Source organism: Podarcis tiliguerta, assembly GCF_965153285.1.
Source record: "Podarcis tiliguerta genome assembly, chromosome: 17".
Lineage (NCBI taxonomy): Eukaryota > Metazoa > Chordata > Lepidosauria > Squamata > Lacertidae > Podarcis > Podarcis tiliguerta.
The window spans coordinates 2,722,413-2,750,265 of record NC_139550.1 but is presented as its reverse complement, the minus strand read 5'-3'; the positions used below and the strand labels follow the sequence as shown (position 1 = coordinate 2,750,265).

The window sequence follows — 27,853 nt, the reverse complement described above, 5'->3', positions numbered from 1 at the left end:
CGGGGCACCACTGTACAGCTCATTACAACAGCCCACAATGTAGCCCAGAATGCATATTGCAGATGTGGGGCTAGGCTAAGGCTGGTATACAACAGTGCAGTGCAACCCTCATTGCAGACCCGAGGGTCAGGCTGAAGTTGATAGAAAGGAGTATACAACCATCCGTTCTATATAGTCCAGTGTTAGCATTGTCGATCAGAGTGGGGTCTGAATTGGCGTTTGCATTTATTACCCCAAACCCCTCAAACAAAACACTCCTAACACTCAATTGAATGGAGAAGCCTTGTGCTTCGTTGACTTGCATGCAACCATGTCACAGCACTGTAAAATGCAAAAACAAAAAACTCAGACAAAAGGGAAGGAACTTCTGTTTTTCCTGGTACAGTACACTGAATTGCTGGAAAGATAGGTTGCTATCAAGTCACACCTTCACTAAAATCCTGACTTTCTCCCTTGATTTCCATAGACGGCTTTCACTCCCCTGCAGTTGGGGGAAAAAAATTGTATTGAAACCGGAAATCATCCCTACTTCTCAGTCTGTAATGACAAATCTATGGTGTAGACAACAGGAAGTACAGGTGTCTGGAAACTATAGACTTGAGAATATGTTTAGAGGAAATCGCTAAAAATGCAGTTAAGAGTCAAAAGTCTGCTCTTTCAGGAATTTATCCCTCCCAGCCTGCACTATGGTGATATTATTTGTTAATGTAGTCACTGAAAAATCCTTTTAAAAGAAACTATCAATACCTGAATTATTTCCTGCACTGTTTATCTGTGCTGTTGTATATTTAATAACATGTAGCTTACAGTTCTAAACTGGCAATTAACTGGTTATCTATCAGTATCTACCTCACCAGATACTGTGGAGAAGATAATAGACGTCAGCTGTGATAACACACACAGAAAACCTATAGTGAAAGGGTAAAACACTGGAATACATAGCCATTATCTCAGCCACAGGAGCCTCTCCCCAATGCAATATGTGGACGGTGTGTGTGTGTGTTTGCTCGTTTGTTAAGCTGAAATCTAAAACACTAAAACAACACTCACAGAAAATAAGACCCGAGTAACAAATAAGCCAAGGAAGAAATTTCTTCTTTCTCCCCCAATTTTTTTTATTGGTTTTTGCAATATTATAAACAAACAAGCAAGCAAACAAACAAACACATAAGACAAACAAACATAAATCAGAGCCTTATTGAAAATTACACTTATTAACTTTGTTAAGTGACTTCCCCGCTTCCCCTTGGTTGAATTTCATTGCATATCCTTTTAACAGTTTCCCAAATCACAATTCTTATAAAATTTAACTTAGACATTAACCTCCTTAAATCTTCACTTTATGAAATTAAACATATTAATTCATCACTTAACATAAATAAAATCCTAAGCCAATTAAGTATCTGCAAGCTGTTTTCAGTTAATTTAACTTAACATATTTAACTAAATAATCATTAAATTTAATCCACACTTTCTGATACTCCTCCTCCTTCTGGTCGCGGACTCTTCCGGTTAGGTCGGCTAGCTCCAAAAAATCCACCATCTTCACCTGCCATTCTTCTATCCAAGGAAGCAATTTCTTTGCTGCTATGCTTTGTTTAGAGCTGGGCAGAATCACATACAGAATCACAGAACTGTAGAGTTGGAAGGGATCATGAGGGTCATTAGTCCAACTCCCTGCCACACATGAACCTCAGCCAGAGCATCCATGGCAGGTGGCCATCCAACCTCTGCTTAAAAACCTGCAAGGAAGGCCAGGGCACCACTTCCCATGGGAGCTCGTTTCACTGCTGAAAAGCTCTGTGAGAAAGTTCTTCCTGATGTTTAGTTGGCATCTCCTTTCTAGCAACTTAAATCTACTGTTTTGGGTCCTATCCTCCAGAGCAAGAGAAAACAAGCTTGTTTCATCTTCCATTTGACAACCCTTTAGATCAGGGGTAGGCAACCTAAGGCCCGGGGCCGGATGCGGCCCAATCGCCTTCTCAATCGGGTCCACAGACGGTCTGGGAATCAGCGTGTTTTTACATGAGTAGAATGTGCCCTTTTATTTAAAATGCATTTCTGGGTTATTTGTGGGGCATAGGAATTCAATCATTCCCCTCCTCCCCCCCCCCCGCCAAAATACCGTATTTTTTGCTCTATAAGACTCACTTTTTCCCTCCTAAAAAGTAAGGGGAAATGTGTGTGCGTCTTATGGAGCGAATGCAGGCTGCGCAGCTATCCCAGAAGCCAGAACAGCAAGAGGGATCTCTGCTTTCGCTGCACAGCGATCCCTCTTGTTGTTCTGGCTTCTGAGATTCAGAATATATTTTTTCTTGTTTTCCTCCTGCAAAAACTAGGTGCGTCTTATGCTCTGATGCATCTTATAGAGTGAAAAATACGGTAGTCTGGCCCACCACATGGTCTGAGGGACAGTAGACCGGCCCACGGCTGAAAAAGGTTGCTGACCCCTGGTTTAGATATTTGAAGATAGCTATCATATATCCTCTCAGCCTCCTCTTTTCCAGGTAAACATACCTGACTTGATTGTTCCTCATAAAGCTTGGCATCCAAACCCTTTATCATCTTGGTTGCCGTCCTCTGCCCACATTTCAGCTTGCCAATATCCATCTTAAAGTTTGGCGCCCAGAACTGGACACAGTATTCCAGGTGTAGTCTAAGGTTTTTACTTCCCTTGATCGTGACACTAAACTTCTGTCGATGCTGACTAGAATAACTTTAGCTTTTAAAATTAAATTGATATGCTGCCCTCCATTCAAAGATCCCAGGGCAGCCATGGGGCATATCTAGGAGTTGGCAAGGCTGGCCCTTGCCAAGGGCCCAGGGGGAGCAAAAATTACGCCTCTCCACTGGTTCGGAGTAGTTGGAAGCCTGCCCACCCACACAGCCATGTCTTCTCCTTGCACCTAAACAGCTTTTTGCCAAGGGTGCAAGGGAACCTAGGTACACCTTTGCTTGCAACATAAGGACACAAAACCCACAAAATATTTAAATATATAAAATCACATACACACAGAACCAACGAAGACAATAACCCACCCCAAAAAGTCCACAGACCGTGCAATTGTGTTAAATCCCAATCACTGATAGTTTAGTTGGCACAGCATGAGAGACTTAATCTCAGGATAGTGGGTTCAAGCCTCAGGTTGGGTGAAAGATTCCTGCATTTCAGGGGGTTGGACTAGATGACCCTCGTGGTCCCTTCCAACTCTTTGTTGTTGTTGTTTAGTCGTGTCTGACTCTTCGTGACCCCATGGACCAGAGCACGCCAGGCCCTCCTGTCTTCCACTGCCTCTCGCAGTTTGGTCAAACTCATGCTGGTCGCTTCAAGAACACTGTCCCACCATCTCGTCCTCTGTCGTCCCCTTCTCCTTGTGCCCTCCATCTTTCCCAACATCAGGGTCTTTTCCAGGGAGTCTTCTCTTCTCATGAGGTGGCCAAAGTCTTGGAGCCTCAGCTTCAGGATCTGTCCTTCCAGTGAGCACTCAGGGCTGATTTCCTTCAGAATGGATGTGTTTGATCTTCTTGCAGTCCATGGGACTCTCCAGAGTCTCCTCCAGCACCAGAATTCAAAAGCATCAATTATTTGGCGATCAGCCTTCTTTATGGTCCAGCTCTCACTTCCATACATCACGACTGGGAAAACCATGGCTTCAACCATACGGACCTTTGTTGGCAAGGTGATGTCTCTGGTTTTTAAGATGCTGTCTAGGTTTGTCATTGCTTTCCTCCCAAGGAGCAGGCGTCTTTTAATTTCGTGACTGCTGTCACCATCTGCAGAGATCATGGAGCCCAAGAAAATACAATCTCTCACTGCCTCCATTTCTTCCACTTCTATTTGCCAGGAGGTGATGGGCCCAGTGGCCATGATCTTCATTTTTTTGATGTTGAGCTTCACACCATACTTTGCGCTCTCCTCTTTCCCCCTCATTAAAAGGTTCTTTAATTTTCTAACTTCCAACTCTGCGAGTCTATAATTCTATTTGTTGTGGATGATCTAGTTCAGATTCCTGCATTGCAGGGGGTTGGCCTAGATGACCCAGCTCGGATGGTCCCTTCCAATTCTATGGGCAGCGGCCGTTTCTTTGAGAGCGCTTTGAAAAAAATATAAAAGATAAGTGATGGTCAAATAACGCTAGAGGGATTTAAAAAAGCACTGTGAAACGCGAGAAGTATTGTTAAAAGGGAATAGAAAAAGAAAGGTTCAAATAATGACAATACACACCTAAGAAATGCGTAAACTAATAATGACTACGAAAGATTAACGGAAAAGCTGAAGGAAGTCCAAAAAAGAAAGATTTTGTGAAAAATTGGATGTGAAATTATTGTATGATTTGTTTTTGTTGTAAATTAATAATTTTTTTATAAAAAAGAAAAATATATAAAAGAAACCCGGAATAATTTCCGTTGCCGCTGGCAAGCCCTTCTCTACACTTAACCAGCTCTATGAAACAGAAAACGAGAGGGAAGCGGAGGGCGGCCTCTTCCGCTGAGGGAGAGCCACGCATGCGCGCGAGGGGGGCCTGCTTCTCTCTCGCTGCCTCAGGATTCCGGAGTCGGTTCCTGCCTTGAGAGACGTTTGTCGGGAGGAAGGCGAGAAGTAGAAGCGGAGGAGGCCGAGGAGCGAGTGGCGCCACACGGCGGGCGCGCGGGCCCGGCCCCTCCGAGGCTCCTGGGGCTCCGCCGAGCGGAGGCCGGTTCTGAGGGGAAGGCGGCGCTGAGGCGGCCCGGCATGTGGTGAATCCCCCTCAGGCTCCGCGCTCCGGGCCTCGACGCCGCCGCCTCGGGATGAGCGCGGCCGCTCCGCCTCAGGCCGCCGGGGCGCGGGGGCCTCCCTCCGGGGAGGGAGCCGCTGCCGGGACGGCTTCCCTGCGCGGAGCGGCGCGCCGGCCCTCCTGAGGGAGGAGGCGGAGGAGGAGGAGGAGGCCTGCTAGCTGCTCCGCCGACCGGAGATTTCACCGCCGTCACCCGCCGCCGCCTCGCCTAGCTTCGCCCTCGCCCTCGCCGCCTTCGCGATGACGACCCCGGCGCTGCTGCCGCTCTCGGGCCGCCGCATCCCGCCTCGCAACCTGGGCCCGTCGTCGTCGTCGTCGTTCCCGCACCACAGGGCCACCTTGAGGCTCTCGGAGAAGTTCATCCTCCTGCTGATCCTCAGTGCCTTCATCACGCTCTGCTTCGGGGCCTTCTTCTTCCTGCCGGACTCGTCCAAGCACAAGCGCTTCGACCTGGGCCTGGAGGACGTGCTCATCCCCCACGTGGACGCCGGGGAGGGCGGCAAGAACGCCGGAGGGGGGTACCTGGTCCACGGGCAGGGCCGCGACCAGCACAGGCACAGGTAGGCCCTCGTGCCAATGCCAGTGCTGCTGCTGCTATTATTATTATTATTATTATTATTATTGGTGGGATGGGGTTGGGTAGTCCACGGGTCTCAAACTCAGTGATTTAGGGGCTTCCCCTGCATGCATGTGGATTGCACAGACAATACCAATACAGTGGTACCTCAGGTTACATCTTCTTCAGGTTACAGACTCCGCTAACCCAGAAATATTACCTCGGGTTAAGGACTTTGCTTCAAGATGAGAACAGAAATCGTGTTGTGGCAGCGGGAAGCCCCATTAGCTAAAGTGGTGCTTCAGGTTAAGAACAGTTTCAGGTTAAGAACGGACCTCCGGAACGAATTAAGTACTTAACCCGAGGTACCACTGTATTATTATTGGTGGGATGGGGTTGGGTAGCCCACGGGTTTCAAACTCCGTGATTTAGGGGCTTCCCTTGCATGCAAAGCCAAGCTCTGGTGGATTGTGCAGACAATACCAATAGCGGGTCCAGTGGTCAAGGTGGTTTCTTCATGGTGGGCTATATAGAGAGGAATGAGGGAAGATGGGGCTTGTCAACCTGGGAAGGTATCCCATCAAGGAGAAGGAAAACGCTGATCCTAAACGTCTGTTGCCTTGTGGGATACTTCTTGGGAGAAGAAAAGGCTATGGAGTAAGCCCTTCACAAATCCGGAGTGGCAACCCTAAGACTGTTGGGTGGCACTTTGTATGCCTTCTTCCAGCAACTCCTGCAGCCAAGCTGGTGCCAAATGTATTGCTCTGCTTTCCTTTGGACCACATCAGGGAGGCTGAGAGGGAGGCCTTGTCCTCTGGGCAGCCCAGGACCTCCAGACACACTTCCTAGGCTTGCAGCCTGGGGAGGACATGTCAGTGCTAATGCAGCGATTTGACTTCAGCCTTGGAGGTGCACTCCATTGTGTCTCTAAAACAGACAGATGCTGACAAGAAGAGGTAGAGTGTCGTATACAGGAATAGGTTTCAGCCCTGGCTTAATGTGGTGTGTGGCTTTGGTGAAGAATCACAGTGTGCTGTCAGGTTACGTTCACATCACAGGTGTCCAGAAAGAGGAGTTGTCAAGACCTGATTCGCCAGTGCACCTTACTTACTGTATTTAAACCCTGCCTTTCCTTCAAGGAGCTCAAGGTGGTATGCATATTTCTCTTCCCACTACCCATTTAATCCCCGCAACAACCCTGTGAGGAGTGTTAGGCTGAGAGGCAGTGACTGGCCCAGGGTCACCCAGTGAGAGCTTCATGACCAAGCTGGGGATTTGAACCCTGGTCTGTCAGTACTCTTAACTGCTGCTTCACACAGGCTCTTGTTTACTTTTCCCCTCCCCGTCCCTGCTAGCAGTGGCTGTCCCCATGGAAAGCATCCCTAGATTTTAGACTAATGAAAGCCAGTTGTGTATCTGTCTCCTGCCATTTTGAGGTGGGGCAGTAGGAAGTTAAATGGTCTTTCCTTTGGGGGCAAGTCTTTGGAGCTGTTAGGAGTGGAATGAGTGAATACTTTAGATCAGAGGCTGGGAACCTATTTCAGCTGCATTCACTTCTTGGCAACCTGCAGGGGACCACATGCCAGTGGTAGGTAAGACCAGAGGCAAAAGTGGGCTATTTCCTGCATGCACTTGTATACCCTTCTCTGTCCTCCACTAGGGAACCAAAAGGCATTATCAGAATACAAGGACACATTCCAGCTAGGCAAAAACACTCAAAGAGGGTACAAAGACAGGTCAGTGAGGGGTGTGGCCTAGGGAATGCTCTGGGGGGCCAGATAGAGGGTCTGGAGGGCCTTCTATGGACCCTGGGTTCCTCACCCTTGTTTTAGGTGGGGCTGGTGACTGATCTACCCTTATTAGATGTAGGCACAGCAGGAACTTCCACAGACTGAAAAACACAAGTTACATCTATATTGTGTCTGATAACCTGAAGAGCTATGTAACAACTTGGGAGAAAAGAGTATATATAAAGTCCTCACAGCAGGAACCTGTGCCACAAACCCTGGCATTATATAAACCTTTAAAATATCCTCCATATGCACTCATACCCAGCTGTGAGTAGAGTTGGTGTGTCATTTTATACAATGCTCTTAGCAAATGGAACAGAAAAGATTAGTTAAAGGGGTGCCTTTTCAGTACCCATTTTGTATGGAACAGGATAAAAGAGGGGCAGCACCAAAAGAGCAAAGTACAGTACAAAGAGTCTGCACTGGGAGAAAAAAAATGAATTACACTGGGAGTTCAGTAATAAAATTACTATTTTTGAACCTTATTTTATGGCTTTATGGGGCAAACCTAATGATGTCTATTCAGAAGTAAGTCTAGGTGAATTCAGTATGGAATACAAGAAGCAAAGGTATATAATGAAATCATTTTACTACTGAAGAATAACATTAAGGTAGTAGCAAACATAATTAGAAAAACTACTGGCAGGATCTTCAGTTATTTTAAATAATTTTACCCCACTTTTACTTTGCTGCAGCTTACAGCAAAAAATAAAAACCAAATTCATCAACATTATAACTTAACACGATGAACCTAACCCCCCCCCCCCAAATCAGCTGAACTCAGTCAATTCCTAGTCTCCAAAGGCCAGAACAGGCAGATGGAGCCTGTTATGTGGTACAGTTTTCTGTGTAGAATAAAATGTTGGGAAATGATATTTGCTCTTTTCAGAAAACCATTGAGGTTATAGCCATAGAATTTTGTATGTTGTGTTTTTACACTTTGCTCTTTCCTTGGTTGCATTTTTTAAAGAAAACACACTGGATTGATTTGAACTTGACACATATTGACTTGTGTCTCATGCTGTTCTTTCATTCTTCCCTTCTTCATGCACCACAACTGAATAATTCCTGGGTTCATTCCTGCTCCTGAACTTGGAAATTGGGGTTATCAAACAGGGCTTGGTAGCCAAGTTTTTGTTTTCATTAGCCAGCTATGAAGCATATACTACTGTCAACAAATATACTAACTGATGAAATTACATAACACTCTATGTAGGTTGAAAACTTATTTTTTGTTTGAACCTATTGACAGGTTTTTCTCTCCCTTTCAAAAATTTAAGACTTATCTCCTCCATCACAAATATATATACACTATTTGAACTTGTACAAAACAATATTTATATAACTAGTTCTGATAGGACTATAAAATGTAGAGGCAACATGGCATTTTGCCAATAAGATGCTTATTTTGATTTTCTAAGAAATTTTATAACAAAAATGAAGGAAGAATTATCAGAGAGTTGGGGCATCTTAAAGATTAAGATTGTTTGCGGCATGAGTTTTCATAGGCTAACACCTGCTTCTCAGTTTTTCCAAGCTGGATCACTCACATTCTCTGCCCATAGGATATTGAAAAGCTACAGTGGGCTTGGTTAGTTTTAAATCAGAATTAAATAAGCTTTAGGCTCCCAAGTCCCATCAGTCCCAGACAACATGGCCAGCGGTGAGGAATGATGGGAGTTGTAGTCGATAACAGCATCTGGAGAGCCATAGGTTAGCCAACCCTGATTTAGGGTCAATTTCTTTCCTCTTTCAACTGCATAAAAAATAGATAATAATGCTATCACAAGAAGATACCACTTTTCTCTTAATGCCAGGTGAGAAAATCCAAAGTTTGATAAACTCTGTACTCTCAGAGTTTGTTAATATAATTTATTTGTACTATTTTTACCCCACTCTAATACTCTGGTAAATTATGTATAATTGTAGTCTATGTCCCACTGAACTCCATGGTGCTTGATTCTGAACCTATGCTTTTGCATAGGTTCAATCTGTAAAAAAAAGGTAAATATTTTTTTAAACCAAGGCTTATCTTCAGCCAGTTCAAATGCAATCTTTAGTTTTGAGCAAGAAAAATAATTTTACAAAGAAGTATCTAAATGGCGAGTCTGAAGTAGCAACCCTATCCAAGAAGAAAAGAGTAGTATCCCGTTTCTGCTTGCTTCTTTTCCTTACTCTTACTCTTTTTTATTTTTAGTATTTATCCCCTTGCAGTTTATTCAAGTAAAAACTCTGACTGCAAAAATGTTACCGTCTGAAAGAAAAAATCAAGCTCCATCTTCCAGCCCCCCAGCATTGTTTTTAAAATGGAATCCCTACTTGCTCCAATTAATTAACATAGGTAAAATGCACAATAGTAAAACCAAAATGCTTTCCTGAACCTAGTTACAGGCAGCAATCATTTTGCACATGTCTGATTGACACACAACCACTGACACGTACGCTGCTTTCGGCCCCGGAAGGGGGCGGGGGCAGAATGGGCTTATGCACGACTGCTGACACCCACAATGAGTTGCCTGCATTATCTTGCAACTACCTCATACACTCACCAAAACAGGAAGCATTTAGCTATAACTACCCTGGTGAGTGGATTTGTCAAAGCCTTTTATCACCTTTGGAACAAACCAGGAACTGAAATAATTGGAAGTTGGTGTTTCCCAGTTTCAGGCATGTTGGGAAACTGGTTAATTGATTTACTTAGGCAGTCTTTGGTTGTGCATGGAGAAGGAGCGGGAAAAGGTTCAGCAAGGGCAGGGTGTCTGGGTGCAAGGTTTGCGTTTATTTTAGCTTAATAAATGTGAGATACTATATTGTGGCTGAACTGGGGTGTTCACAACTTCTGCAATTTATTGTGGAGTAAGTACCCCACTACTAGACTCTTCTCATGAGCTAGCATTCATAAATGGACAAGGAAGAGTATTGACCTTCACTCTTATTTAAAGAGGAGTGCATATTTCCACCTGGGATTGTTTTTGTGGTTGTTGTTTTTTGTTGTTGTTTTTTTTGCTTTACCCTCTGAATGAAAGCTGGATTAAAGTATTCAACATTCAGAACTTCTAAAGTTCCTCTTTATTAATGTCCTATAGTAATGCTTCAGATCAGTCTAGCAGAAAATTCCATGACACAGTTGAAACAATAGAATATTGTATGTTAATATGAATTAAAGTGGTACCGCTGGAAGTTTATAAAAATATAGTTGTCAAGGATTGGAGTTGTAGCATGACTTGAAACCAGTCAATGGACAGAGGCAAACCAGTTCAGAATTCTTCCCTCAACTCCTTTTCTAGCTACTGTCTTTCCAGGTTCTGCACAGACATTCGGGTTGAACAACCAGGGATCTCTTTTGCTCTAGGAATGCAGACTTAACCTTGTCACATTAAAAATGGGAGTAGTTTGGCAGTAACAATAGTTTGAACCAATTACCCCTTCAGTGCCATTGTTGGAATGTCTTAGACCAGGGATGTCCAACTCCCAATAGACAGTGATCTACTCACAGTGTAAAAAAACTGGCAGTGATCTACCCATTGTCATTGGATGGATCAAAGTTGTTTTTTTAGGGAGCAAATGAATGAATGGAACTGATCAGCTTTTCTCAACCTGTGGGTCCCCAGATGTTGTTGAACTACAACTCCCATCACCCCTAGCCAGCAAGACCAGAGCTCAGAGATGATGGGAGTTGTAGTCCAACAACATCTGGGGACCCACAGGTTGAGAACCGCTGAATGGAACTGAATGAGCATTGCAATATACACAGAGCATAATTAAAAGTTGATTATATAAAACACAATTGAGAGTCCTGAATCCCTAGTCCGGTAGTGGAACTTAATATGATGGCCCACTATTTTGCTAGGAAGCAAAAGTTGCTGAGCTTTTTTAGGAAAGGCAAAGTTATTGAGCTTTCTTGGGGAAGCCAAAGTTCTTGAGCTTTTTTTCGGGGGGAGGAGATCACTGAGGGGCCAGAGATCTACCAGGAACACCCCACAATCTACCAGTAGATCATGATCTACCTGTTGGATGTGCCTGCCTTAGACTTAGGAAGTGGGAAGAAACTATTTCCCACCCCCTTTCTTAGACCTTCTAACAATGGTGCTGCACTAGGAGGAAAAATGACCCTTTCCCAAAAAGAGGCTTTGTTTCTCCTTTCCTGGAACTGGAGGAGACCCTCCTACACTCTTGCAACTGTAGACAGCAACACAGTTGTCCTCTCCCCCCCCCCCCCCAAGACATGCTGGGGTAGAGGGAGATTCTTCTACTGCAGTGCTGCCCTACAGAGTAAAAATGCGACTGACTGAGCATGTCTGTCTGCTCCTGAGCCTGCCCCTCTACTGTGTGCGCATGTGTATTTGTATGCATATACACATAAGTGCAGGTTCCTGTGTGCCTCCCCTCTGCTGTGCTGTGTGTATGTGCATGTGAATTGGACTCTGGCTAGCATGTGACGCCTGGAAGGCTTGTCAAATCCTAAATGCGGCCTTCAAGCCCCAAAGGATTACGCACACACCCTTTCAGCCTACTGTGTTGAATTATAGTATTGTTGTGATTCTCAAAAAGTGGGTTAAACTCACAGTAGGTTTCTGGTTTGCAGTGGGAGTTAGGCATGGTGTTATCCAAGTCTCAAGGGCATGGAGTTTAATGTCACAGGTGTTGCTATTCCTTCAAAGTTTAATGCCTATTGCTATTTGTTGCAAATGGGGTGTTAACTGCTAATCTACTGTTGAGAAGACTTATTTGTCATTGTTGAAATGAAGAGAAGTGACGGAATCTTAAATGATTTTGACTTTTTTCGCACTTAAAATAACTAGTAATATAATGTTAATATGTCAAGAGTGATATTTTCATTTTCACAGCACATGTTTTGTGACCTTTTCAATAGGATTGAGTAGTTCTAAAGCTTGTGGGATAAGCAGGAAGCAGAGATCCATCATGCCAAGCTTCTGATGAGTTTTAAATCCTTTTTAAATCAGGTTTATCAGGGGACTCTTGGGCTGCAATCCTAAGCATGGTTACTTAGCAGTAAGTCCCATTGAACATAGTGGGTTTTACGTCTGAATAGACGTACATAGAATTGTGCAGTTCTCTGAAATGCCTGTGCCAGTTTTCTGATCACAGATGTGGGTCTTCCTTATCTTGTGATTGCTGTTGCATTACCCTATTTGTGCCAAAAACTTGTTGTGTAACTACTTCCTGCAGTAATAAGGTGAAAACTGTAAATTGCTGGTGATATTTGTTCATTATTGCTGCAGCTTTCTAAATTAGATGCACATGGATTTCCTTCTTTGAATGTAGAGTTGAGGGCATGAAGTGGATTTGCATCCAGATGCAGATATGCCTACACACATTGTGTTTCTGTCAATGGTAGGCATATATATCTGGCCAAGTCTTAATTGGGGCCTGAGAGTTTTGCTGCAGAATCCTTTCAACAAGGTTGGAAACCTCTTTTCAAAAACCATATCTTTAATAATTTGGTTTGCAACAAAAGTTAATCGAAAGACTTCATACCCAGCGTTCTTGGGATAATGTTGATTGCTGCGCTAGTTGCCTTGCCATTTAGGGCCTCCTCATTTGCTCTATTCAAATTAGGGGTTGGCTGGGAGCACATTTGCAAACCAGAGAAACAGTTGTGGGCACAGCAACACACACAGCACACTCAAGCACACAATGCTACCTATTTTGTTGACAAAAATAGTATGCTTAACTTCAGTGGGGGAGAGGACCCTGTAGACTGCAAGCATGTGTGTGCCTACGGGAACCATCTAAACCTTATCAGAGCTTCAGTTTTCTTTGGGGCTGGTTGATACATGCATGGTGTGTGAATGCACTTTAACAGATAAAGCCTATAGATAGCACTTTCATGTAGCCTCACATCAGTAACAGTGTTTTTCAATGAAATCTGTTCATTCGGCTGCAAGTGACGGCAAATGAAATGAAATTCTTGCATACCTGAAAAGTCCCATTTAATCATTAGAATTTCTGAAATGCTCTAATGTCAACCATTTCTTACAACATATAGTGATCTTCTAATAGATGTATCATTTGTATATATTTGGCAGAACGTCTTCGGTTACAGTTGGAATAAGAAATAGATGATGGTAGTATAACAGATTGGCTCTAACGGTTGGCCCTAAGCTCTAAAAACAGACCTTTCTGACTATTATTTGTTTATTTAGAGAAGAAGAGGAACGCTTGAGAAATAAAATTCGTGCAGATCATGAAAAAGCTTTGGAGGAAGCAAAAGAGAAACTGCAGAAGTCACGGGATGAGATCCAGGCTGAAATTCAAACTGAGAAGAACAAAATAGCAAAGGGTTTGAAGAACAAAAGCAGCAAGCCCTTGCCACCGGTCCCGGTACCAAATCTTGTAGGGATAAGCAGTGGAGATCCAGTGGATCCAGACATCCGAGAAAAAAGGGACAAAATTAAAGAGGTAATGGCTTGCGTCATCTTATCATTACCTAGCTGTAGTTCATGATGCTAGTATTATTTCTGTGAATAGAAACCATACTGTTTGTGATAGTCATAGAAGTTAATTTCATGTGGGAATTGGCTTAATATATTCTGTTTCATAATCTGGGCTTATTTTCTGGGCTGCTTTGGGAGGAAGTTCATCACTCTGACCCCTATAGAACATTTTCTGCCTCTGGAGGAGGCTAACAAGAAACTCATGAGATAGAATCTGGAACAGGACCTCATGAGGAAATCTTAAGTGTCATGATGAGGTGGCGGTTGCTTTTTGGAGGCATAATAAGCACGTAAGACAATTATTATATGTAGATCTTTTGTGTCTTTTTCTTTTATTGTAATCTGACATTTTCCTCTAATCTATTGCCCTGGAGCTCCCTTTCTGGGGTAGAGTGAATATTACTGACAGTATTTTTTAAATGTTGCATTAAAGTGTGTTAAGCTATGCTAATGAAATTTCTACCATAATTTTCCTTTTTGACAGAGGAAGCATGTATTAATGCCCACAGTTCTTTCAACAGCTTGCTGTTTTTCCCCAGTCATACTTTTTCTTCTGTGCATTTGCTCCTATGCCACCGTAGTCATGAAAGGCAACAGAGGTCTCTAGGCTTTCTGGGCCTGTGAACCAATTTGGATGTTTTTAAAGTGTCGTGCATATGACCATAAAATGGCTGGGGTGGGTAGGGGATTGCTGCTGTGAGGGTATGGATAATCACAAAACATTGGGAGTGTCCCATGTGTGTCTGCCTATGTGAAAACACAGACTCAAGACACATACACACCACTCAACTGTTTCTCCCCATTTGAGTCAGTGGAGCAGTTCCTCCATTGACTTGCGAAAATGGCAGAGAGGGGAAGCCTTCAGGAATACAGTGTTCTGCCTTATGCAAATCAATGGAGACACTGCTGCTTTGACTCACAGAGGCAGCAGGAAGCATTGAGAGGCAGGTGGCTGGCTGGCTGGCTGGTGATTAGGGATACCAGGCATACAATTTCATTTTGTGAGTATGTTGCTTTGTTCAAATTTGAGTCAGAGTCAGAGAGAAAATGCTATGCTATTCTGAGAAATAATGAGAGGCAAATTAGGAATATGTGTTTTGAAAAAAGGTAATAAAAGAAAGATATTGGAACCATATTTAGAAATGCATTTCAACAGTGATTCTCATGAATGTGTTGGCCTTTGCAAGTTGATTAGCTTCTTCTACTTAACCTGTTTGATTTATTGGCAGGGGATACAGGGTTGCAGTAGATTGGCAGTTCAAATCTGCATGATGGGGTGAGCTCCCATTGCTTTGTCTCATCTCCTGCCAACCTAGCAGTTTGAAAGCATACCAGCACGAGTAGGTAAATAGGTTTCACTGCGGTGGGAAGGTAAACGGCGTTTCCGTGCACTCTGGCTTCTGTCAGTGTTCCATTGCGCCAAAAGTAGCTTAGTCATGTTGGTCACATGACCCGGAAAAGCTGTCTGCAGACAAACGCCAGCTCCCTCAGTCTGAAAGCGGAGATGAGCGCTATACCCCATAGTCAAATTTGTCTGGACTTAATTGTCCAGGGGTCCTTTACATTTTTAAACCTTTACCTTTTGATTTATTGGATTAGCTTCCTCTTACATTAATCACTGCTAGTCTTCCATCCCTTTACAGAAGCAGTTGCTTACTTTGCCTGCACAGAATATTTTGCAAGACTTGAATTTGAAACATTTTCAGATATATTTCAGTTGAAATTACAGTTGTACTCTGTTGCTTACTTTTGTTTATATATAGAGAGAATCTGTGTCTAAACAAATATTTTAGTTGAATGGTTAATTTGTGTTAATTTTTATTTGTTTTCCATTCCTTAGATGATGAAGCATGCCTGGGATAATTACCGGCAATATGGATGGGGACATAATGAACTGAAACCCATTGCTAGGAAAGGACATTCCACCAATATATTTGGTAAGTTGTCGTTCTAAAAAACTCATTTTGAAAATTCCACATAAAATACCTTGCTTATCCTGTTGTGTCTTTGGAACATTTTTCAAAAGTTAACGAAAGAGAACTGTTAACCCACTTAAGAGATTGCATGTGTAATCCTGTAGATAACCACTCAAGAATAGCAATTAGAATTAAATGCAATCCTGTTTTATTGAATTTTATTGTGCAAATGCATCAGTGCATGTCTGACTTCTTATGATAATGAATGTTCTAAATTTTCTGCTAGTCATTGCAAAGACAAAATTTGTACAACAGGTTTTTTTTGTATAACACAGACTTTTGTCGTTCTGATAGTTGGCTCTTTGAATTAACATTCTGCAAACAAATCTGTTTCATGGTTACATTTGATGAAATGCACTCAGATTTTTGTGTGGCAAGCTGCTGTGTGTGCATGTGCTATGCCACCATATATATTTATGTATGAAGTCCTGCTGGGGCATTTGTGTGTATGAGAGAGAGGGAAGAGCTGGCATGATGACTTCACTTGATCTTCAGTCTTTGCCCTTGCTTACTTCATCTAGAGACGTGTTCTGCACAACTTTTGAGATCGCTTCCATGTTGCCTGGATTTGCAGCTTGATAGCAATGGTAGACTACATAGGCTTCTTAAACTATTGGACAAACTCTGAAGATAATAAAAACAGGGATACTATGGGGATGATAATAAAAAGCCTGTTGTACAGGGTTGACATGTAGAATATATATATAAAGCTCTTTAAATGCCTTAAGTTGCGGTGCATATGCTAAGATTTCTGCAGTCACAATGCAGTTAAAAATTGTACCTCTCTGTTCCCACTATGCCTGCAAGAGGAGAGGACTTAAGTCACTCAGTGAGGTTCTTTTTCAAAAACAGGGACATACTAGGACCAAAAATCCTTCAGTTTAGGAGAAAAGTTAAGATGTTTACTTACCTTATTCCTCAAAAAACCAGAAATAATAAATACCTCAAGCTCTGTCCCATATAAGCAGCAAGTACAGCCTACAGTTTGGCATTCTACAGTGGTACCTCGGGTTAAGAACTTAATTCGTTCTGGAGGTACGTTCTTAACCTGAAACTGTTCTTAACCTGAAGCACTACTTTAGCTAATGGGGCCTCCCGCTGCCGCTGCACTGCCACCACGCGATTTCTGTTCTCATCCTGAAGCAAAGTTCTTAACCCGGGCTACTATTTCTGGGTTAGCGGAGTCTGTAACCTGAAGCATCTGTAACCTGAAGCGTCTGTAACCCGAGGTACCACTGTACTCGCTTACAAAAGTCTCCATATACCTGTGTTTTTCCTTGAGCTTTCACCCTCGATCCTCTTCCTCTGTAAGTTGGGAGAATGCTATGGGGGCAATGACTAGATAGGTGCACATCCTGGGTTCTGTTTCTTGGTCACGTTAGGGCGTGACAGAGTTAAGAGGGATAGATGAGAACAGTGCATTTTAATTTATTGAATTTCACAGCAAGAGTGACAGAGTAGCTTTATTTCCAAATGTGGTTTAATGGGCCTGTATTTCTTCAACCTGAAGTGCCCTGTTTGTCTCACAAAATGTTCCAGTGGCATATATATGTGAGGTGTTTTCGCCTCCCTTTTCCTCACAGAATGTGGTCTCTGTGCTTCTCAAGCCTCTTTGTTTTCGTAGCCCTCATGTGGAGCATCTTCTCTCTGACTTAGAATGCAGTTAGTCATCTCATCTCTCAGTGTGTCCAGGTCAGATAACTCTTCTGTGGATATGCTGGAACTAGTCATATCTTCCTTGAGGAATGTGATGTTGGAGATTTGTTTTTCTTCTTGTTGATAGATTTGTCCCTCTAAATGTTTTAATGTATCTGGGTGCTTGATGTCTTTTTGTGAAGAAGGTTCAGACAGGTCTTCTGCAGAGACAACACCTGTCCAAAAAAGGATGAACTCTTTGCGAGAAGCAGCAACAGCCATAGTAGTAGTGAGTATACAGGGCACCAGGTATAGGAGAGTTGACTGACTTGTCTGTAAGAATGTTGCTACCACAAAGGTCACCATAAGACCATAGCTATAAGCTAGAGTAGAAGCTAGAAAATAGACCCCTGATGAGTTGACTTGAGCATCAAATCTGTGGCAGTAGGCTACCAGGAAACCAGGAAGTATAATATCTCCAAGGCCTATGGCAGTAAAAGAACTGTCATCAAAAATGGATGTTGAGGGTAATATTGGTACTTTCAACAGAAAGGGGATCTCTTCAGAGTCTGGTGTCCCATAAGCTGTCACATCCGTGATGCTTTTTCCAGCTTTGGTTAGGAAAGGAGTGACGAACAGACAGAGTACGTCATAAAACAAATGAGCGAACAGAAACAAGCTACAGTTCTTTAAGGTGGGCATGTGAACTGTTCTCAGAATGTAAATGCCAATAGAGATTCCTAGAACATCTTGCAAAACCCAGCCCCACTCATTCTCATTTCTGAAGATGACCCAAAGTGCACTGATGGCTATACACAGGACAGTTAGAAGCAATGTTCTGATCTCTAGACCTTTGTGAAAAAATGGGAGATGGATTACACGTTTTCCAAATGGAAGCTTGCTTACAAATGGAGCTAAGCAACCATGTAGACTGAAAGATGCGTATAGACAGAAAATGCCAATCATTGCATGTACCAGGTAATCATAGAAATAGTACAGAGCAAGTAGCATGAAGGTGGCCATTACTGTGCAAGTACATGTGAAGTAGGCATTGGTGTCAATTGTTATCTCACCAAAATCATCGTCTTCCGTTTGGAATCGGCTTTCAATATATTGTTGCTTTCTTCTCTCTGTTCTGCCTGCCCAGTAGCTTCCCATGGTGACTATGAACATTGACATCAGATAAATGACCCCAGTTTTGTGTAGCAAGTCCCTGATCAAGTTCTTAAACAATAAATAGAGAATGTCCACATCTTGGAGAAGAATTCCTGAGAGTGTGACCTCCTCACAGTGACCCCAGTTATATCTGGATCTCCGGTTTTTCACGAGATAGGGAGCATCTCCACCAAGAGTCAACAGCCCCTGGGTTTGGTTAATTTGATGGAGTCGGGCACTCTCAAAGAGATTGCAGTTGCCCTCCCTTACAGATGCAATTCTTGTGCTGAATCCACCACCATCATTGTCTTCCTCCCCAAAGAACGAAGGTGGGCAACACATGGCTGAGTAACTGATGTTCTGAGTTCCGAGCGCAGGGTGAAGCCAGCGATTTTTGTTACCCTCTTGACGTGACTTCATCCACTGTGAAGGGAAGAGGAAGCAGTAGTCTCCTCCTTTCTCTGGGCTGATACGGATGACCCCAGGGTTCTGAGCAAGCACAGGTGGAATAAGGAGCAGGAACAAGCTGGCTAGAAACAGAAACATCCTTCTTGGCAGTTTCCCTTAATCTTTACTAGGAACTGTAACCACAGGCTGCTTCTTTCTCTTCTTGTAAAAGAAATTTTGTCCCTTTCCCCCCTTTAATTCAAAGCTTAGGCCCCTGGGACCCAAGCTCTGCTTGCTACATGGTAAGCTGTTCCTGACAGCCTTACCCCCACATCATGGATATAACCCCAACCTTGTTTGTTACATAATAAGCCCAGCTTCCTATCCATGGAGACAAACCCCACCCCTGTCTGCTGCATTGCATCTTCTCTAATAAGTATTTGTTTCTTGCTTTTGCACAAGTTTATCAGTCACAAATTGAGCCTAATTTTCTCTTCAACCATAGATACGGATCCAGAATTACAAACTGGAAATCAAATTTTATTACTGCCTTTATGATTTAATAGCTGAAACTGGTGACTGTCAGAAGAAGGTGTGATGTGAACATTTTAGTTCATAAAGATGACTGTCCTCTAAAAATTTGAAGTATAGGAGATAGTCATTACAGGCTGCATAGCTACACAATAGGAATCAAGAGAAACTAGGGACTCTTTATGTTAGCAAAGGTGGACATTAATTTTAGGTTGTGTGCTAGGTAAAAAGTCAATGCTGTAGAAGCCCAATTGGGTAGAATTGTAGAGTTGGAAGGGATCCCAAGGGTCATCTAGTCCAACTCCCTGCAATGTGGGAATCTTTTGCCCAAGGTGAGGCTCAAACTCACAAACATGAGATTAAGAGTCCCATGCTCTACTGGTGGAAAGAATCTTCCCACTTCAAGGATCCTCTAGCTCTAATTTAGGATCTCACAGCTGAATGGCTATATTTTCTAATTCAGACAAAAAGTAGAGGTAGCCATGTTGGCCCATAATAAAAATTCCTAAATCTGTACTAGGGCAGTAGTTTTATTAGGCTAAATAGAATAACATAAAATAGTGTGCAAGCTTTTGGGTTCACCAGAACTCTTTATCAGACTAGATGGTAAACGGAATATCTGGTCACAATCTTCTACCTAGTACACCATCTAAAATTAAATTTAGTCTTCTAATATAAACACTGCTTAGTTTTACTGTTTTCTGCCTACCAAGGTGCCTGTATATTCACTTAAGGAACAGACCTGGTTAACGAGCATCTTTTGAGGTTCTAGAGATGGGGGTCAGCCATTGTTTTTCTTCCTGTTAACAGTACGCCTTGGTGCTACCTGCATAGCACCTAAAGAGCCTCCTTTGATTGTATACTGCCTCCCTAGCATTGCCCCCCCCCCCCCCCGTCAACAATTCACTACTCAGTTGCCTGTGGTGATTAAGAATTGTCCCCTGGCAACCACTCAAGACTCCATTCTCCTATGAAGCCTACCCCTCTAAGATTAGATTGGAAATAGGCAGTCCCACATGCCATGCAGTCTCCAGAATTTTAACTCAAGAGTCTCTCACTTCTGAAATGGGAAAAGGAATGGACCAGAATACTGCCCGTGAAATAATACATAGCCTTCCTCTAAGGAGGGCTGCAATTCTGTAATCTGTACATTAGCCTTTCATTGCCTGCCTTCGTATTTTGTTAAATATTTTTTTCCTCTTTGTCCTCTTTCTACTGGTTTTTGTCAGTCAGTTTTTTCTACCTGGAATGGCCCCACCACACCCCAGTAACCTAAGGGGGGCAGGCTGTTAAATTACATTTGTATCCATGTTGTAATGACAAAGTTAAATCACCAAGCTGTAATCACTACATCAGCAGGGGCTATACATTATGGCTGGGGAAGGCAGCTAAGCATTAATTTTGACTACACAGCTGTGTAGTCCTACCATGCTATTGAAACAGTATTATATGCATTGAAACAGTATTATATGCATTTGTCAACACAATTACTGTTAAGTTACCGTTAAGTTCACTTAGCTCAGTGGTGCTTACTTCTGAATAGAGATGTGCAGCACTGCACTTTCACTCTATATGCAGGTTGATGAAAACCTGGAAGCTATTGTTTACTTTTAACTTGTGATTCCCACCCCCAGCTTTTTACATTTTCTCCCTTCTTCCAGTTTTTTGGAACACCTACCACCCTTATGTACATGGTAAATAAGCTCAAACAACATTTATGTTGCTTTTTTTTTTTTTTTTACTACAAACATTTAAATGAAGGAAAATCTGGGTTTGTCCAGTAAGATGCCCATTTTAATTTTCTGCCTTAAGAAATTTTACTAACAGTTGAATGAAGAATGACCAGTTTTTGTTTGTTCGTTTTTTGTCTGCGGCACCTTGAAAGCTAAACCTTTTGGTAGCGTGATCACAACTTATTTGACTTGGAGCAGTAGCCATGGAGTGCAAAGGGAAGGGCTGAATTTTGGCACTGAATTTAGGAGGCTGCTGCTGCTAAGGCAAGGTTATGAGTGAACTTTAGCACTGGAACTTTTTAGTGCTGGCTGGCTCAGTGATAAGACTGGATATTGTATACTGCTAGGGTTACCATGAAGTTTTGGCTTGGGGTTGTAGAAGGGATTGTCACTTTCTACTCATCTGCCACTTGCTGAATTTCCCCTTGCAGATTTGCTTAGTATCAGGTGGCACTTCAGTCAGTCAGAAAAATAGAACCAGCTCTGCTTGACCAATCAGAAAAAGCTAAATATTCCTACCGACTTCAAGAGAAACAGATGCATCCATGAAGAAGACTTGCTATGCAATGACGGTTGCCAGAAGGAGCAGAAAGTGGGGATAGAGAGGTTTCTGGGAGGTGGGGCAAGGGAATGAGAGAGAAAGTGTGGGTGCCTTGGTTCTGTGAGCTTGCTGTTACCCATGAATAGCTGCCTGTCCTTACAGGCAGGAGAACTTTCCCAGGGAATTTCCCCTTCTACCTGCCAAGTGATTCTTCTGGTATCAGCCTGAGCACAGGAATTTCTTTGGCGACTCAAAGGAACAGAGATTCAAGTTCAAAGTTTTACTTACACAACAGAACACTCTAAAATACACCATGCACGAGGAATAATTCCTATAAAACCTTTATATAGCAATAAACAAATGAACACAGCAGATTAACATTTTTTTTAAGAAAAAAAGCACTGAGTATATCATTCAGTCTAGTTTGTTGACATACAGTTACATTGGGTGGTTTTGTTGACACTGATGCTTCTGCAGGTCCAAGCGAACATTCCCATGGGCCCAAACAGTGTCTCTGGTGGTTCCTCTCCCTTTGGGGAGGGCATTAAGTTCAGCCCTAGTCATGCCATATTTGTTTCAAACTGGTTCTACTACAGTGGCCTAAAATAGCTTTTCATTCAACTTTACTTTTGTTTACGCTCGACCATACTCCATATATATATATTGCCATGAACAGGTCGTCTTGTAGTTTATTGTGAGTTAACATCCTTTAATTCCCATTTAACTTCCCTTGTTTTTGTAATGTCAGATGAACAGGCTATTCAGTAGGGCATAGTATACACAGCAAACAATGCCAAACATCTGAAGGAGAAGCTCCTTTCACGTTGATCTGCCTAGCTCTTAAAATCAGCACAAAAGGGGACCCAGCCTAGGGCCATTCAGCGAAAGATAGACTATTAGCACAAATAATCAATAAATAAAAGCATGAAATTAAAATAATAGACCTCTGAAATGTTACTCCTGGGGGGGAATGTGTCTCTTTGTTGGGGAGGGGGAGGCTCCCCACCCTAGATAGATTGGCTTAGCTTCCTTTCTCTTGAATTTGAGATAATAGTAAAATTTAAAAGCTGCTGATATTTTTAGATTTATTTTATTTATTAAGGGCGACTATCACATTCACTTAGCAGATTAGAGGGCGTCTAGTTGTCCAGAGTGCCAAATCTCCATAAGGTTCCCCCATCCTACCCTGTGTGTGAGAGTGAGATAGAAATCTTATACAGTCTGGTACATATTTTCTGTACCTGTTTGTTCCCTAATTCCAGTAAGAAGTGGAGAATTCATTGGCAGGCAGGCACCTGATTCTGTTGTTTTAGTTTTTATATATATATATATATATATGCTTTCGTAGATTTTCACGGGTACAGGAATGCAGGTTTTGGTGTCCTCGGGTGTCTTCCCGTGTAAAAGTTGGGGTGTCTAGGCGACGTTTCGACGAGGTCTCACTCGTCATCTTCAGGCTGGTGCTTTCGGCTTCTTGTTACTGGAACAGAGCAGGATCTCAGTGTTTGAGTTCCTATAAATACTGTTGAGGAGGTGTGGTGTATAGCCTCCAATGTTTTGGGCAGAGAGGAGGTTCCCAGGTTCCCACAATGGACAAAGATACAAACAGATAGAAGGAGCACCTATGGGATCACCCCTCTCACCGGTCATCGCTAACCTGTACATGGAACACTTTGAAACCAATGCTTTAGACAAGTCAGAACACAAACCCAAACTTTGGCTCAGATATGTTGACGACACCTTTGTAATTTGGCCACACGGGAAGGAAAAACTGGATAGCTTCCTCACACATCTCAACAGCCTACACCCCAAAATACAATTCACTATGGAAATAGAAGCCAACAACCAACTTCCCTTCCTTGACGTCCTAATCTACAAAAAACCTGATGGCTCCCTAGGACACACTATCTACCGGAAAAAAACACACACCAACCGCTACTTACATGCACAATCACACCACCACCCTGCACAAATAAACTCCGTAACCAAGACTCTCATCTCCAGAACCAAACGCCTGGCTGACGAAGACCACTTGACAACTGAGTTACAGAATCTCTCAAATGTGTTATTTGCCAATGGATACCAGCAAAACAGGGTTACGAAGCTAATCCAAAAAGAAACACCCCCCAAAAACCAAGACACAGAAGAAAACAATGGCATAGCCCTCCTTCCTTATATCAAGGGCACTACAGATAAAATTAGCAAAATCCTCCATAAACACAATATCAAAACAGCCTTTTGCACCAACCAAAAAATAGCCAATATCCTCAGAAACCCCAAGGATAAAATTCAGTTGGAAAACCAAGGGGTCTATGAAATACCCTGCAAAGTCTGCCCAGCCACGTACATTGGACAAACAAACAGACGAATAAATGCACGTATCGCAGAACACAAGAATGCCGTCAAAAAAGAAGAAAAAACTTCCTCTCTTTTCCAACACATGAAAGAAACAGGACACGAAATTAATTTTGCAGATTCCAAATTGCTCTTTAATATGGAACATCACCACAAGAGAATAATCATGGAAGCCATCGAGATAGAGAAACACCCTCACAACATGAACAAGCGTGACGACACATCCCGCTTGCCAGACATCTGGAAATTAGCCCTCCCCACAAAATCTGACACCAGATCCAGAGGCACACAGAACGCCATCACCAATCAACCACACCAGACCCAAACCCAGACCCTCTCCACAGATAAATTACAGACACCATCCAGTAGCCAAACCAGGGTGGCACCTCCGGATGCTGCACCCCCCTGCAATCCCTACACAGATTTGGCTGGCACAGGCCACAAAACCACAGCTCGCCCCTATACACGAAGCCAAGCCAGAGCACAACCAAGTGCAGTACAGCCATCTTCTCAGAAAAACTCTTCACAAAGTTCAAGAGTTCAAGACACGAAGGCTTTAGCAACTAATCCACACCTAATGACCCACCTAAGTGGGATTCAGGAAATCACTCAAGAAATCACTCAAGATATCCCTCAAGTAATTAAGGAACAAAAGAAGAAAAGGCACACTAGCCTGGGAACCTCCTCTCTGCCCAAAACATTGGAGGCTATACACCACACCTCCTCAACAGTATTTATAGGAACTCAAACACTGAGATCCTGCTCTGTTCCAGTAACAAGAAGCCGAAAGCACCAGCCTGAAGATGACGAGTGAGACCTCGTCGAAACGTCGCCTAGACACCCCAACTTTTACACGGGAAGACACCCGAGGACACCAAAACCTGCATATATATATATATATATATATATATATATATATATATTTGCTTATATATATATATCTGTGTGTGTGTGTGCGCGCGCGCACGCGCTGTTATTTCATTAAAAAATATCAAGGTGGTTTACAACAAAAAATACATAAAAAACCAGTTTGGAAATGAAACAAAGCCACCTAAAAATAACGTAGCGGTTTCAACATGTATACTACGCAGAAGTATATCTGTTTGCAAATTTAAAAGCCAAAAGTATTGCAACAAGGATCTGTGAGTTTTCGGAGGAAATCTGTCAGCGAAGTCTATGGTTGAGAACAGTTGTTACATGGAACGTTAGGGTGTTATTTTTTATAAGGAAAAAAGAAAGGAAAGTGGGTGGATGGATGGAGAGGGAATTGACCTTCTCAGGCCCCTAACAGCAGCTCATAGTGCCTTCAGCAGCGTTCTCTAACCCAGTGCTCTCCAAATGCTATGCAGTACAACTCCCATAATCTCTGACCATTGTCCATACCAACTGGGACTGACGTGAGTGGTGGTCCAATAAAATCTGGAGTGCACCAGTTTGGGGAAGGCTGACCTAGAGGTAGGACTAGACTGGGGTAACACATTTGTTCAAGGATGTTTCAAGAAAATGGAAATTGAAAGAGGTACTCTTCCATTCTTCAGCCTGCTCCTTGACACATTTCCCACCTTTTAGCAAAGGAGAGGCAGATGCAAATGTGATACAGAAATAACATTGAAGGAATAATGTTCTTAAAGGCGTGACAATTCACTCTTCTTTTTGTTGAAGTTGTTGTTTTTCCCACATGTCCCACATGTTTTTTTAAATCTTTATTCATGCATTCAACAAATATTTATATACTGCTTGGTTGTAACTAGAACCTCTAACAATTTGTTTGATTCATACTTGGAGAAATTGATTTATTTATAAAGGATAGTTCCAGCTTACAGATAAATAATGGCTACACTGAAGGGGAAGATCATAAGTAAAACATTTAGTTATAATGGAAATTCTGGGTTTTCTGTAGGAAATTCACAGCTGGGTGCCACTATAGTAGATGCATTGGATACCCTCTACATTATGGGCCTTCACGATGAATTCAAAGAAGGGCAGGAATGGATTGACAATCACCTTGATTTCAGTGTGGTAAGTTGAACTTTGTGTATGTTGTCCGATTTCTTCCTATCTGGAGAAACATAGAATCATATAACTGTAGAGTTGGAAGGGCAGGAAACTTCTTAGCTTGATCAAACTTCAAATACTATTCTTCTTTCTAAAATGAAGCCTGAAAAAGAGCTGATTAGTGTCTTTTGATGACTCACAAACACTGTGTGTAAATTTAAAAACAAAAAGGAAGGACCTTTCAACCTTTCCTCACAGGACTTTGTCTCCAGGCTTATCTAAGACATGTTGCTTTAATTAGCTGTCCCCCTTCCCTCAAGGGGGAAAAGGAAATTCTGGATGTAATGGTGGATTTCTGTTCTTCACATGGTAGAAGCCCACCTCATGCTTTTCTTGTCTTTCTACATCCTTGGTGCCATACTTTCTTCACTGCAGCCTGTGGGAGACAGAGAAGTTTTTCTTCTTCCAAGTTAGGTTTCTTGGTCCCAAGCTTTTCCTAACAAAACAAAACTGAATTCTCTTGCTTTGTTGCTTCTAGTTCTTTTGACTAATAGCAGAATAGCTTTTTCAGTTCCACACGGTGTCAGGAGCATGAGGGGGAAAGGCCATTCTTCCTCTCTTTTAATAACAGAGAATGTGTTTTCCTGGTCCCAGAGGAGGGGCTTTCTCCCAGCCTAGCTGCCCTCCTTTCTTTTAGGAAGAGAAATCCAGTGTCTTCAAAGGAAATTTGGGACCTCTACAACACTGGCAATCACATTTCTATGAAAGGGAGAACACAGCAGGATGCTGGTTTGATGTTCAGCCCCCAAAAGAGACATGAGTAGCTTTTGTGTATGTAACCTCAGAGCCTCTCAAAAATTATAGAGAATTATTGGAGAACAGATGAGGTGCCTGTGGACTGGAGGTGGGCAAATTTTGTCCCTATCTTCTAAAAGAGGGGAAAGAGAAGATCTGGGTAACTACTGATGAGCTTGACATCAATACCAGTAAAGGTCCTGGAACAGATAATTAAACAGTCGTTTTGTGAGCACCTAGAAAAGGATGCCGTGATGACTAAGATGCAGCATGGGTTTCTCAGAAACAAGTCATGCCAGATGAATCACCTATTGTTTTTTGATGCAGGTACAAGCTATGTAGATCAGGGGAATTATGGAAAGGTAGTGTATCTTGATTTCAGTAAGACTTTTGACAAAGTCCCCCATAACATTCTGGTAAAATGTGGACTGGACAAGGTGACTGTTAGGTGAATTTGTAGCTGGTTGACTGACCAAACCCATAGAGCACTCACTAACAATTCCTCACTATCATAGAAAAAGGTGACAGAGATCTGTCCTGTGTCCAATGTTATTCAACACCTTTATGGATCAAGGGAATTTTCATCATATTTTCAGATGACACCAAAATGAGAGGGAATAGTCAATGCTGGTCAAGACTGAGTTGGGATTCAAGATGACCTTAACAGATTGGGAAACATTGCCCACACTAACAAAACGAATTTCAGCAGGACAAAGGTGTAGCTGTAGACTTAGGCAGGAAGAACCAGCTGCACAAATATAAGACTGGAGTACAGTGTCCAGTTCTGGGCACCACAATTTAAGAAGGATATTGACAAGCTGGAATGTGTTCAGAGGGAAGGTGACCAATGTGATAAAAAGACTGAAAACCAAGCCTTATAAGGAACGGTTGAGGAATATGGGTATGTTTGGCCTAGTAAAGAGCGTTGTCAACATGGAAGATGGAGCAAGCTTGTTTTCTCCTGCTCCAGAGACTAGGGCCCGAAATAATGGATTCAAGTTACAAGAAAGGAGATTCTGACTGAACATCAGAAATAACTTTCTGACAGTAAAAGCTGTTCAATAGTGCAACAGATTTCCATGAGAGGTGGTGGATTCTCTTTAGTTGGAGGCTTTTAAGCAAATGTTGGGTGGCCATCTGTCATGTATAGATTCCTGCATGGCAACAGGTT

At 42.6% G+C, this 27,853-nt stretch overlaps 2 protein-coding genes across 4 annotated transcripts in view; one reads left to right on the top strand and one right to left on the bottom strand.

Annotated features, from left to right (window-relative positions):
* The first annotated feature begins 4,496 nt into the window (after positions 1 to 4,496).
* Positions 4,497 to 27,853, top strand: part of MAN1A2 (mannosidase alpha class 1A member 2) — a 40,011-nt gene continuing 16,654 nt past the window's right edge. The window contains exons 1-4 of the mRNA XM_083419974.1: positions 4,497 to 5,335; positions 13,289 to 13,544; positions 15,420 to 15,516; positions 25,793 to 25,911. Coding sequence (XP_083276100.1) covers positions 5,016 to 5,335; positions 13,289 to 13,544; positions 15,420 to 15,516; positions 25,793 to 25,911 — 792 coding nt within the window. The 5' untranslated portion in view covers positions 4,497 to 5,015. The remainder of the gene's footprint in view (positions 5,336 to 13,288; positions 13,545 to 15,419; positions 15,517 to 25,792; positions 25,912 to 27,853) is intronic.
* On the bottom strand, positions 15,704 to 20,153 carry LOC310667517 (signal peptide peptidase-like 2B). 3 transcript variants are annotated; one of them, XR_014506303.1, is made up of 3 exons: positions 18,264 to 19,064; positions 16,821 to 17,675; positions 15,704 to 16,179 (listed from the first exon to the last, which is right to left on the bottom strand). XR_014506303.1 is itself a non-coding variant. In XM_083420106.1 (2 exons), the coding sequence occupies exons 1-2, from the start codon at positions 20,018 to 20,020 to the stop codon at positions 17,158 to 17,160; spliced, it is 1,626 nt and encodes a 541-aa protein (XP_083276232.1). In that variant the 5' UTR covers positions 20,021 to 20,153; the 3' UTR covers positions 17,006 to 17,157. The 3 variants fall into 3 exon arrangements, 2 of the variants coding, with proteins under 2 accessions (XP_083276232.1, XP_083276233.1); XM_083420106.1 differs by lacking the exon at positions 15,704 to 16,179 and adding an exon at positions 20,006 to 20,153 and having other exon boundaries at positions 17,006 to 18,768; XM_083420107.1 differs by lacking the exon at positions 15,704 to 16,179 and having other exon boundaries at positions 17,006 to 17,675; positions 18,264 to 19,061.